General features: G+C 48.7%; 2 protein-coding genes across 2 annotated transcripts in view; one reads left to right on the forward strand and one right to left on the reverse strand.

The window, feature by feature from the left end:
* The window catches only part of LOC117766496 (rho GTPase-activating protein 19-like), a 5,346-nt gene extending 3,686 nt beyond the window's left edge, over positions 1-1,660 (reverse strand). Inside the window, 2 exon segments of the mRNA XM_034593606.1 lie at positions 951-1,182; positions 1,557-1,660. Coding sequence (XP_034449497.1) covers positions 951-1,182; positions 1,557-1,660 — 336 coding nt within the window.
* A 2,852-nt stretch (positions 1,661-4,512) lies between these two features.
* On the forward strand, positions 4,513-10,574 carry dla (deltaA). Its single transcript, XM_034597987.1, has 11 exons — positions 4,513-5,064; positions 5,238-5,540; positions 5,811-5,871; positions 5,989-6,246; positions 7,202-7,262; positions 7,378-7,508; positions 8,184-8,353; positions 8,521-8,737; positions 8,823-9,603; positions 9,692-9,800; positions 9,895-10,574. The coding sequence occupies exons 1-11, from the start codon at positions 4,996-4,998 to the stop codon at positions 9,898-9,900; spliced, it is 2,166 nt and encodes a 721-aa protein (XP_034453878.1). The 5' UTR covers positions 4,513-4,995; the 3' UTR covers positions 9,901-10,574.
* The last annotated feature ends 2,099 nt before the right edge of the window (positions 10,575-12,673 follow it).

Raw genomic sequence — 12,673 nt, forward strand, 5'->3', positions numbered from 1 at the left:
ACCGTTCTTCTGCCCGTCCAGATTAAAACGCTGCCCTGGGGTCTGTAGCGTTTCCAAACTTCTGGGACGTCAGGTGCATCCAGGGCAGAACATAAATTAATTTAATAGTGTGGATTTGACCTCAGACTCATTTCTCGGCACCATGAAGGTTTGTACAAAGTTTCTTAGTAATCAAGTCCAAGTTGTCATTTGATATTTCAGTCTGAACCAAAGTGGTGGACGCACTGAAGGATCATCGGTGCCACATACTGGTGGTGAGGCCAAAAAAAGAAAAAGGTTTTGTCAGAAGTCATCATGGATGTTCCAGAGTCATGAGGGGAAACAACCCCCGGCTGCCGGAGGATATTCTCTGGTTTCTGGAAACAGCTTCAACTGTTCAAATTTGGTTCATTTGAAAAAAAAAAAAAAAAAAATGTAAGGCCCTTTCCTAAATTTTAGCTAAACAATAAAGGTCTTTGTACAAACTATTGTTAGTGTGACACTGTGGAGCCCTGATTGGTCTAATTGACTTATTTGATCTCTATATTAATCCTATGATATGAATGAGTCACCTTTCACCTCATTAACAGCTTCCCTCCTATAAGAATCTGTAATAATCCCATAATTAAAGTGGCTATTGATTGAGTTTTGTGCTGAGTTCGTTTAACCCTGCAGCTCCTCCTCGCCCATGAGTATTTGTTGTGGGTAAACGTGTCGCGCACAGTATCAGTTGTTGAATTATCGATTTTATTCATAGGGACCCGCATATGTGGTGCGTCACCCCGGGGTGCGCGGCAGATGTGTTTTCATAAACATTGGCACGCGACCGGCCACGTACAGCTCCCTCTTTACCCCCCCCCCCCCCCCCCCCCCCCCCCCCCGAGGTCCCCAGTGTCCCCAGTGTCTCCACACACACACACACACACACACACCCCTCCCTCCTCACACACACTTATAACGCACACACACACTTGCAGGCGCGTCTCTGGGCCCCCCACGTAATTACTGCGCCACTCTTCCCATAAGCTCAGCACGTCTCCAGTAACAGCAGCGTATGTAAATGAGACGGCAGCCTGGACCGGGAGGCTGGAGGAGGCCGTGGGAAGCCGCGGGGAGCCTCGCGGAAACCCCGAAGAGCCCTGGGGATCCGCGGGATCTGGCCTGTGCCCCCCCTCTTCCAGCAGCTGGCCACGGTAATCTGATCTGGACACAAAGGGGCCAGTTGATCTGCTTCAGCAGGTAAAGGAGGCGAAGCAGACCAGGAGAGACCAGGAGGACCAGGAGGACCAGGAGAGACCAGGTCCAGTCTGAATCAGCAAATCATTTGGGTCAAATTGGTTTTAAAAGCAACAGAAACTAATGTGGTAGATGTTTATCCAGTTGACTCACAAGTGAGAGTCAATTTAATTCACTGTGTGATTATTTGAGTCGTTTCTCATCTCAGAGAAAACTCGTTTCTGTGCGTAAACGTCGTTAAAGACTTGGAGGGGGCGTGCGTAAAGGCAGCCTATCTCTATCCCGAGAAAGTGCTGATTCAAAACTTGACATTTCCTCGAGGCTTTTAAGAACCAGCCTACATTTTAGCACGGGTAGCTCCTAGAAGAACACCCTCCTCCTCCTCCTCCTCCTCCTCCTCCTCTCCATCCAGCCCTGGCAGCGTTGGCCTGCTGCCTGGCATCATCCTGGGAATAGAACCTCCAACCCTGCCCCCATATAGTCTCAACTTCCTGAGCAGTTGCTGCTTCAAGTGAAGATGTGACAGTATAGTTTCTGTATTGATGAGGTATCGGCGTAAAGAAAACCGATTGATCATCCCACGATGGCACCTCCCTCCTCCCCTTCCCCAATCACCGCTTCATATGATCGATATCGTGTGATGCGTGCCGTGTTTACGTTCCCACGAGTGACCATGTGGTGTCTCCTCTTCTGGGACCAAGAAAGAAAAAAACCTCCTGGCTTCCCCCTCGCCATATGGCCCCGGAGGGCCCATACCGTTACAGGTCCTTTAACATGCTTCCAGTTGAGTGTAGACGGAGCCCGGTGGACAGAGGCGCATAGAGACGTGCGCTTCAGGCCGGAGGAGGGAGAGGGGGGAGAGGGGTGAGGGGGGGAGCAGGGAAATAAACGTCGTTTTCTGGATGTGGATGGTGGGGGGTGGTGGTTAGTGGCAGATGGCTTGTAAGGGTCTGTCCGCGTCTGAAGGCGTGTCGTGGTCCTTCACTGAAGACCCCCTTCCTCCCTCCCTCCTGCTTTCACAATCAATGGAAATTAAAGCGCACAGAATGGATGAATAGTCAGACCCGAGTCACCCTTTTTTGTTTGGCGCAGCTACTGGTGGGCAGGAGTTAAACTACAGCAGCCCCCTACAGTAGCACTTTAGTTAAACAGTCAGAGCTCAGCCAGCAGCAGCTTGGACAGAAAGTCCAGAGACGACATGTGTCCAACGAGAGGACAGAGATTTTATTTAGTTTCACAGGTTCAGTTTGATCCCAGAACACTTTCCCTGTGGTTTCTGACACCTTCAGGTTTTAGAAGCGTAGATGTGTGTATGTATGTTAAACACGAGTTACTGGCAAAGGAGCGAGGTTCAGTTCGAGTTTCCTCCAGTTTAGGAGCATCATTCATCCAGAAGTGTAAAGCTGCAGCTCTGTGGGACCAACGATCCAGTGGCACGAAGCTGTAAACACCAGGAACTGTCTCTCTGCTCTGAGTGAAAGTGTCTCTGGTTAGAATCGTGACGGTCACGGTTTGATCGATGGAGCGACGGACACGTCCATTAATGCAGGAGGACTTTGTTTGGCTGCTGATTGGAGTTAATGAGTAACTTTACGCACACGTGACGCACGAGGTGAAGTCGACTCGGAAGAGAAAGGGAAAGCGTGTCGCTTGATCTCTGGGAGGGAGGGAGGATGGTGGTGGGAGGGCGCGCGCCTCCTGTGACAGGTAACGCGCACCGGAGAGACGTGACGTGCGTGTCTGAGCACAGTGACGCAATGTGATGTAGAAAAAAAAAAATCACTTGTAATGAACAAGATGAAGAAACCCCCCCCCCCCCCTCCTCGTCCAGGTGCACACACACACACACCAAGACACAAACAAACTCGTGCTGCAGAATGTTGGTTAAAATTTCAAGAAGAAAATAAAAAAATTATGATTGTGTTTGATGTGTGTGTGTGTGTTGGGGGGTGGGGGTGTGGGGGGGCAGAGAGAGTAGGTATTGTGTGCAGGCTATATGGACGTGTGGGCGCGCGCTCAGCTAAGGGAGGCGCGCGCACGCTGTTATTGAGGGGAGAGCAGGTGCTGGACGAATTACCATACAGCTGAGGGTGTGTGTGTGTGTGTGTGTGTGTGTGTGTGTGTGTGTGTGTGTGTGTGTGTGTGTGTGTGTGTGTGTGTGTGTACAGAGCAAACTTATTCCCTCACCACACACACGCGCGCAAAATAACAAAAGTTCCCCCTCATGTTGGCCACGCGAGCGACTCCAGCGAGCGGCACCCTCCCCCCGCACGCACCTACACACACACACACACACACACACACACACACACACACACACACACACACACACACACACACACACACACACGCACGCGTGCACGTGGTTTTTCTTTAATCTCAGCTCAGAGAATGAGGAGAAGAGAAGAGCAAAACGGTAAAAGCAGGAGTCCGGCCCCTCCAGTCGTTTACCTCCGCGCTGCTCTGCCAAGGAATGTTTTTCTCTGCGCCTCTGACTCCATTCAAAGCATCACATTCTTCCCACAACCACAAATAGCCTCCAAAACATTTCAAGGGTGTGTGTGTGTGTGTGTGTGTGTGTGTGTGTGTGTGTGTGTGTGTGTGTGTGTGTGCAGAGGAGGAAAGAGAAGCAGCAGGAGGAGGAGGAGGAGGAGGAAGGGGTGTAAACAATTAACTGAGTCAGGGGTTGAGACCAAGAAACATTTTTCTCCCCAAGATTTTTTTAAATTAGCTTCACACTGCGTTTTTGGCTCTTTACCCCCACGAAACATCTTCAGACGGCCGAACACAAAGAGGTTCGTCCGGGGAGGGAACAGCTGGAGGGATCAGTCCAGCGCGCACGGCTCTCACATCCACATGCCAGGAGCAAATCTGGCATCTGTGGCATCGAACCTGCGCTTTATCTGACTCTAGTGGCACGTTTATATCAGAGGGTCTAATTTGCCTGAGCCGCTTGGGTCGTGATCTCCAAATAACAGCCTCCGTTAGCAGTTTGCTCCCCTTGAAAAACACTGACTCCACATGAAGTGACACAAAAAGCTTCTTATCACATTTCACTACTTCGCCGGAGATACTTTCACACATCTCCGGGTTGTTGGGCGCAGATAGTATCGCTGTGTGAGCTGCTCAGGGGCTGTTGGGGGGGTGAGGGGGCAACTTGCATGGGATCCCATTGTGGGGAGCCGGGCCAGATTGGGAGGTGAAGTCGGGGAGGAGGAGGAGGAGGCTCCATTTGCATGTTATTACCATAGCATGTGTCAGGCCGTATATAACAGGCGACAGGCCGCCTGGGCTGGAGACAGACGCACAGCTCACAGTGAGGAAAGACATAGGGGAGGAGAGGGAAGCATGTTGGACCAGTGACAATCTGTCCCTGGGTTCCACCAAGACCTGAACACAAGAACATCTACTTCCTTCAAGAATCGGTCACTATCTCAACAACAACAACACAAGGAACCATCATTTCCCCCCCTTTTTCTACGCACTGGATTATCGCTTCATAACGGAACCGGAGGACTTCTCTGTTTTAGAATTCACCGCATTTCTTATTTTGTGGTTTTATTCTTCTTTTTTTTTTAAAGAGTTGGGATTTATCCTCTTTTCGCTCCTCGGGATATGAGTGAGAGCGACGCGGCTGACAGCGGCAGCAGTTGATGAGAAAACCCGAGAGGCGACAGAAACGTGCTCAATGCATCTTCCTCAGAGGGACTGAAGAGGAGCAGGCACCCTGAGGAGCAGCCGAGCCCCGAGACTTTCTATCTTATTTATTCTTTATTTATTATGTATTTATTTAATATGGGGCGCGTCATCCTGCTGACTCTCGCCGTCATGTCCACGTTGCTGTGCCAGGTAAGATCCTCAATGTCTATTTTATCCAAACAATGAACCATCACATCACCCCCCTCACATAAACACACACACACACTTCTCCCTCCCATCCCTCCCATCACTCCCATCACTCCCACCACACACACACACGCGCCGTGTGCGCAGTTACTGATAATAAGCTGTTTCCTCCGCAGGGGTTCTGTTCGGGAGTTTTTGAGCTGAAGTTGCAGGAGTTCCTCAACAAGAAGGGGGTGCAGGGCAACAAGAACTGCTGTAAGGGAGGTCTGACCTCAGCTTTCCAGCAGCAGTGCGAATGTAAAACCTTCTTCAGGATCTGTCTCAAGCACTTTCAGCCCAACGCCTCCCCGGAGCCTCCGTGCACGTACGGCGGAGCCGTGACGCCCGTCCTCGGCTCCAACTCCTTCCAGGTGCCCGATGTCATCCCGGAGAGTTCATTCAGCAACCCCGTCCGGATAAACTTCGGCTTCACGTGGCCGGTAAGTGCAGCCACTCGTGTCCTTGTCACTACAGTAGAAATCGCGCCCTTTTCTTTGTTAAATCCGTGCGTAAAAACGCACAGCGACAGCATGTCTGGCCACAAGTTCAGGACGCAGAAGGTTTACGGGTGTTCAGTTTCAGCGGATCGGGTTCTAGGCGGTTGGTTTTCAGCCCAGTGCCTGTATGGCACAGTCGCCTCGGGCCTGTGCTTGATGTTATCGCCGCATCTCCGCTGGCCACCTGTCTCATGAAGCCATTTGTGTTCCCAGGGGACCTTCTCGCTGATCATTGAGGCATTGCACACCGACTCCAGAGACGACCTCTCCACAGGTAGGAGATAAACACCCTTCCCTTTTCAAATTAGGTCACATTTACGCACTTTCCCAGTATCTTAACCCCCCCCCCCCCCCTTTCCATCCACTTTCTTCCTCCCCACGCGCACTTTAGAGAACCCAGACCGCATCATCAGCACCATGACCATCCAGAGGCATCTCACCGTGGGAGAGGAATGGTCCCAAAACCTGCAACCTGGCGGCAAGACGGAGCTCAAGTACTCGTACCGGTTCGTGTGCGATGAGCACTACTACGGGGACGGCTGCTCGGTGTTCTGCCGGCCGAGAGACGACGCCTTCGGACACTTCACCTGTGGAGAGCGCGGGGAGATCACGTGCGACGCCGGGTGGAAGGGACAGTACTGCACAGAACGTGAGTGACAAGACTTGTTTCATCTGAAAGCATGTGCGTAAACGTGTGTTTGGAGGTGGAAACAGGAAGGAACACACCTAAATATACATTTCAAGGTTTAAAAAAAAAAAAAAACACCATAAAGTTGTTTTAAAGTTTGTAGGAACACGTCAGAGTGTAAATCCTAAATGTAAGTTTGATATAACGAGTTAATTTCTATGTTGGGTCTATCACCAGATCCAGTGAGTGCCGTTAGAAGGCAACTTGTGCGTAAACACCACACACAGCCCCCTCCTGCTGCCACACGCACACACGCACACGCGCACACACACACACACACACACGCGCACACACACACACGACCACTTGATTTATTCTAAGGAAAGTTTTTGGGAATAATCTCACGCGTGCCATAAATTTACATGCTACCTTCCAATTCGTTACTCTCGGAGTGGGCAGGGCGCTGATTGGCTGAGGCGGGGGAGGTATTGTTTGAAGTGGGCAGCTGCCGGCAGCGAGGAGACAATGGAGCAGCTGTCGCGCACTGGCAACACACTCGCCAGCTGTCCACTCTTATCTGCCCCAATCCGAGACATTAAGGGGAGTGTGTGAGTGTGTGTGGGTGCGTGAGCGCGCACAGAGAATGAATAAAAGAGTTTTGACCCGCAGAGAAGAAGAAAAAAGGGGGTGGTGGTGGTGGGGCGGGTTGAGGGGGTCTGTGAGTGTGTGTGTGTGTGAGAGTACACACACTCCATCCTTTGTCTCTGAACTATGTTAAGCAGAAAATTCTTTCATGGTGATAAGGAGATTGAGTTTAAGGTAACATCTAGGCCCCTCCCCCTCATTTCTTCCATTTTTGTGACTTTGTTTGGATTTAGGTGAAAAGTTTTATTTCCTCAAAAACCCAAACAAAGACCCAGAGTTTGAGTTGTTCTCGTCCCCGCGAGTCTAAATGTGTCTCTGTCTTCCTGTACAGCGATTTGTCTGCCGGGCTGTGACGAGGAACACGGCTTCTGTGAGAAACCTGCAGACTGCAAGTGAGTACCCCCCCACACCCCTCACCACCACCATCAGGTCGTTAGTTAATTAGTGGGACTCATACGTAATGCGAGTGGACTGACCGGTGTTTTCTCCTAATTTGGACGACAACAGGTGCCGAGTGGGATTCAAAGGCCGCTACTGCGATGAGTGCATCCGTTACCCGGGCTGCCTCCATGGGACCTGCCAGCAGCCCTGGCAGTGCAACTGTCAGGAAGGCTGGGGGGGGCTCTTCTGCAACCAAGGTGAGGAGAGGGTCTGATAGGATGACGAGAAGCAAAAAGGAACCGGAGAGCAACAACGATTATTATAGTAATTTGCTGGTCGAAAGAGTTAAAGCTGGAGAAGTAAAGCTCGATTAGATCTGGATAAAAGGTTAAAGTTTCCACCTGAGCTGCAGAAAACAGCCTTTCAGTGGCTGGAGTTCAGGCTGTTACGACATATTGAAGCGTTGTAACAAAAAGCCACTTTTCAAGCCAATGTAGCCAAGTTCCGGCCCAAGCAAGTTCATATCTTTTGACCTGCAAATTGCTAAATGTTGTTCTGTGTGTTTATATGAATACGTCACTTACTGGGAAGAGAGGGATCGAGGATGGACAAGATACGAGTTCGTAGAGCATCAAACCTCTTTGGTCTTTCATCACTGAAAACTTTTTGGTAAAGATAAAAAGTTTGCAAAGGGACATAAGGGAGCGAAGCAAAGTTAGCGAGATGTTCCAACATGAAAGTATCGACAGTGATGTACAGAAATAACAACAACGGAGCAGCTGTTGTCTCCGGGTGAGGACAGAAACCAAAAACCTCTGAAAAGGAGAACCAGTCAGCCGGAGGACAAAAATACATTCTCTCTCTCTCTCTCTCTTGTCCTGCCAGTTGTTGAACTGTGGCTAATCCACATGTGCCGCTGTGTCTTTATCCAGATCTCAACTACTGCACTCACCACAAGCCCTGCGTGAATGGAGCCACTTGTAGCAACACCGGCCAGGGCAGCTACACCTGTTCCTGCAGGCCTGGATTCACCGGGGCCAGCTGTGAGATCCGGGTCAACGAATGCGCTGGAAACCCCTGTCGCAACGGAGGGAGCTGCACTGTAAGTGTCGCTGGTCTCCTGAAAACAACTTGAAACTAGAACAGAGAAATCCTGAGGCTCAGTGCCGGCTGTTTTCATACAGCAAGCTGAAATTCACAAAGCGAGCAGTCTGTGTCAGCTGCGATCGCGAGAAAGATCTTTACCTTTTCTATTTTTTCCCTCCACAGGATTTGGAGAACACATATACCTGCACTTGCCCTCACGGTTTCTATGGCAACAACTGCGAGCTGAGCGCCATGACGTGTGCAGACGGGCCCTGTTCCAATGGAGGCCGCTGCGCCGACAACCCCGACGGAGGCTACTTCTGCCAGTGCCCCACGGGATACGCAGGGTTCAACTGCGAGAAGAAGATCGACCACTGCACGTCCGCCCCCTGCTCCAATGGTAAGAGGGACGAGAACAGACACTGTTGTTTACCTTCTTCCTCTGTGGATCAAACATTAACGCCACTCTCTGTCGGTGTTCTCAGGTGCACGCTGCGTGGATCTCGTCAACTCGTACCTGTGTCAGTGTCCGGACGGTTTCACTGGCATGAACTGTGACCACACCGGGGACGAGTGTTTGATGTACCCTTGCCAGAATGGTGGGACGTGCCAGGAGGGTCCCACCGGCTACACCTGCACCTGCCCACCAGGATACACTGGTCGCAACTGTAGCTCACCAATTAGCCGCTGTGAACACAACCCTTGCCACAATGGCGCCACCTGCCATGAAAGAAACAACCGCTATGTCTGCGCTTGTGTTCCTGGCTACGGTGGCCGGAACTGCCAGTTCCTTCTTCCAGAGCACGCTGCCATTCGAGGGTCAGAAGTTCCCTGGATGGCCGTTGGGACCGGTGTGGCCCTGGTACTGCTCCTTCTGGCAGGCTGTGCCGTACTTGTTGGATTTTTCCGATCAAAAGCACAGCGCGGAGGTCAAATCGAAACCGTTGGTGAGGCAGAGACAATAAATAACCTTACCAACAACTGTCACCGCAGTGACAGGGACCTGGCAGTCAGCATTCTGCCGACGCCAGGCGTCAAAAATATCAATAAGAAGATGGACTTCTGCAGCAGTGACCCAGATGAAGGGTCTTCACCGGAGAGAAGCAGCTACAAGAGCCGCCATCTGCCTGCAGACTACAACCTCGTACACGAGGTCAATTATGAGCAGGCGGCTAAAGAGGCCATGCTGGACGCAGCCTGCGAGGACAAGTGCCAGTCCCTGGACTCGATCGAGTTCGAGGAGAAGCGCAGCAAACGTTTAAAATGGTAAATATCTCATCCTGCTGAAGCTGAGCTGAAATCTGTGGCTGTGAACGCGACGACGCTGACATCTTTTTCTTTCTCTCTCCTAAAGCGATGCATCAGAAAAGAAAGCCCCAGAAATGTCTGCATGTGCGGACACCAAGTACAAATCTGTGTTTGTGATGTCGGAAGAGAAGGACGAATGTATAATTGCAACTGAGGTGAGTTCGGTGTTTCGGTGAAATAAACACTCGTCTCCGAGGTCATTCCACCAACAAACACTAAACCTTACTCTGTCTTCTCTTGTGTTTCCAGGTGTAACGAGCCACCAATGGGCTGCCCGTTGCTCATTTGCTCTATGGGAGAGTTTTTATACTCCTTCAGATGCTGCTCTAACCCTAGGGGGAGGTGTCCCACCTTGAGACTGCTGCTGATACTGAGACGTTTAACTGATATTCAGAGTGAGCTGGTTCTCTACTGGAAACTAAGTGCAGGCAGCGGCGGCCTGTGGGATAAGAAACTGGCGGGGTTGAAATAGAGAAGTTTACGGTTAAAAAGGTAAACTGCCACTTAGCTTTCTGTCCTGCCTTTTGTCAAGGAGTGGGGGGGGGGGGGTACAAATTAAATATTAGGGAACGCTGGCGATAACGTGCGGCGCTACGAGTTTTTTGCAACATTTGCACCCAGGCCTTTTCTCTAACCCACACGCCGTTGCTGAGCGAAGGAACTGCATCAAACGGTGGATGTTTGGCCATAGTGGCCTGTTCTTCACGAGGCTGTTCACGTGGGCTGTGCACCCACCACCACACCTGTGAAGACTGTATGTATACTTGATCACTGTGTTCACTGAAGTGCGTTTTCTTCCCGGAGCCGTCCAAACCATTTATGACATAGTATTGTTCATTTGATTTTTTTTTTTTTTTTTGTTTCTTTTCTGGGGACATGAAAAGTTTGTCTTAATTAAAAAAAAAAAAAAAAATTAAAAAAAAAGTTGCTTTTTTTTTTTTTTATACAGATTGTCCTTTTTGTAAAATAAAAGAAAAAAAAGAAAAAAGTTATGATTTAAGATTATGATTTAATTTAAGTTAATTTAATGATTTTGTGTTATTTTTATTTTGTATTGTATATTTGTGATGTTTGTTATGATTATTTAAGTTGCTTTTTTTAATGATGATATTTGCAAAGGCACTTCAGGTCAATGGGACTTTTTTTTTAAAAAGAAAATGTTATTTAAGAGGGATTGTACTGTACAAATTGTTATGTTACTGTCTCCTTTACCATTTTTGAATGAAGGAATTAGCCAAGACTATTTTTCCAAATAAATATTCCTAAACGTGAAATTTTAAATTGCGTCCAACTTTTTGTTTTGTCCATCTGCATGTGCTCTGAAACCCCCCCCCCCCCACACACACACATTTCTTTAGGGGTCTGTGAGCAAAGTTAATCAGTAACATCTGTTGTCTTCCCCTGGCGACCACATAGTGGGCTTTTCTATGCCGACACTGTTGGCTACTGCCAGAAGTTGAAAGTGTCTCCCTGGAGACGGGAGAGGGGGCCTATTCATAAAAAACAATGTCCCTACGCTAGATTTACCACTCCCGAGTTCTCCCCCTAAAGAAGGAGGCAGGTAATTCATGGCTCTGAAATTCAGATCAATGTCGGGTAACGCCTCCTGGACATCCTGCACTTGGGTTTTCCTCCCTTCCTGTTTTTCTCACAAATGTCTTTAGAGGCTTTTTCTACGACTATTAAACCAAAGAAACTAAAGCTTTTTCCTTTTCACGTCATCCGAACGCAGAAATCATTTAGAAAGTAAAAAAAAAACAACATTCTGTATAAATTGTGTTTCTCTCCCTCGTATGTTTAAGTCCACCTCCGTTTTCTGTCTTAATTGGCCCACAAAGACGTTGATTGTGTTTTAGGCACAAATAACTGTAAATCATCAGCCCGGTGGAGTCGGCCTCTGCTGGGGTTTATAACCCCGTGGCATTATGGCAACAGACTTCGGCAGACAATGATGGAATTGACAATGGGGCACACAAAAGGCCACCCTTGGGAGAGCCTGCGTGTCCCTCGGCATGCTGGGAGAAAGAGAGTAACAGGAACAGATGTTGTTGAGTAACAGATGCCTTCTGGCCAGAGTTCAGCCTCAACCAGCCAGACCTTCAAAGACTCGAGCTGTAGGAAAAAAGACAGATTATCAATGGGCCTTCAGGAAAATACAGCTTTTATATTGTCCTGGCGAATCGGTCGGGAGTTTGGAGAAATGGCAGAGATAAGAGAATCTAACAGGACTTTTGTGTCGCGTGATGAACACAGACAAAGGAACTACAGTGTCGCTGCAGGAAGAGAAAGAAACACTCAATCAACTCGAGGAATGAAGGAAAGTTCTTTTCCACATTTGAAGGACAACACAGGAAATTAGCTTTTTATGGAGTTGCGATAACAAAAAAAAAAAAAATCAACCTAAATCATAAGTTCATCATCAGAATTGTTGTTTTTTTGTCTATTTCCAACAGAGATGCAAACGGTTCACAGTTAATACATGATATCTGGATATCTGATCAAATGTGGCTTCACATGTTTCACTGCATGTTTCAGCAGCCGTGCAGTAACAAACCTGTCACTCGCACCAACGCGTCGCTGAGATAATGTGGATTTAGTCGAGAATCAACCGTTTGTACGGGTGTTCAATAGTTTGCATTCGGTGCAGAGTGGTTTTTTGCGGCGGAAGGATCTGAATCCATGTTTCACAGCTGCTTTACAAAAACAACCGCACAGAGTTAAATCAAGCAAAATGTCAACAATACTAACGCAACAAGTGAGAACTCCCAGTGTGAGGTAGTTGATTGTTTCACTGAGCTGTGACACACACACACACACACACACACACACACACACACACACGACAACAGCTGGCCTGGAGCCATAGAAGCCTTTTTATTTGGAGAAAGAAATCTTTGAAATCACTCATTTTTAAAATTCAATTAATTCATTGAGTACGACATCTAAGTTCTCAGAAAAGTTAAAATCATGCCTTTAGTCTTTTTATACATAAAAGATGTGGTTTTACGATGACAAGTGATTTTTTTTT

The sequence above is a fragment of the Hippoglossus hippoglossus genome, chromosome 1, assembly GCF_009819705.1.
Source record: "Hippoglossus hippoglossus isolate fHipHip1 chromosome 1, fHipHip1.pri, whole genome shotgun sequence".
Lineage (NCBI taxonomy): Eukaryota > Metazoa > Chordata > Actinopteri > Pleuronectiformes > Pleuronectidae > Hippoglossus > Hippoglossus hippoglossus.

Excerpts from the sequence above, each read along its gene's own strand:
- dla (XM_034597987.1), top strand. The coding sequence starts at position 4,996 with ATGTATTTATTTAATATGGGGCGCGTCATCCTGCTGACTCTCGCCGTC. Across the intron at positions 6,247-7,201 it reads GGGACAGTACTGCACAGAAC|CGATTTGTCTGCCGGGCTGT; the intron begins GTGAGTGACAAG and ends CTTCCTGTACAG. Across the intron at positions 7,263-7,377 it reads GAGAAACCTGCAGACTGCAA|GTGCCGAGTGGGATTCAAAG; the intron begins GTGAGTACCCCC and ends GGACGACAACAG.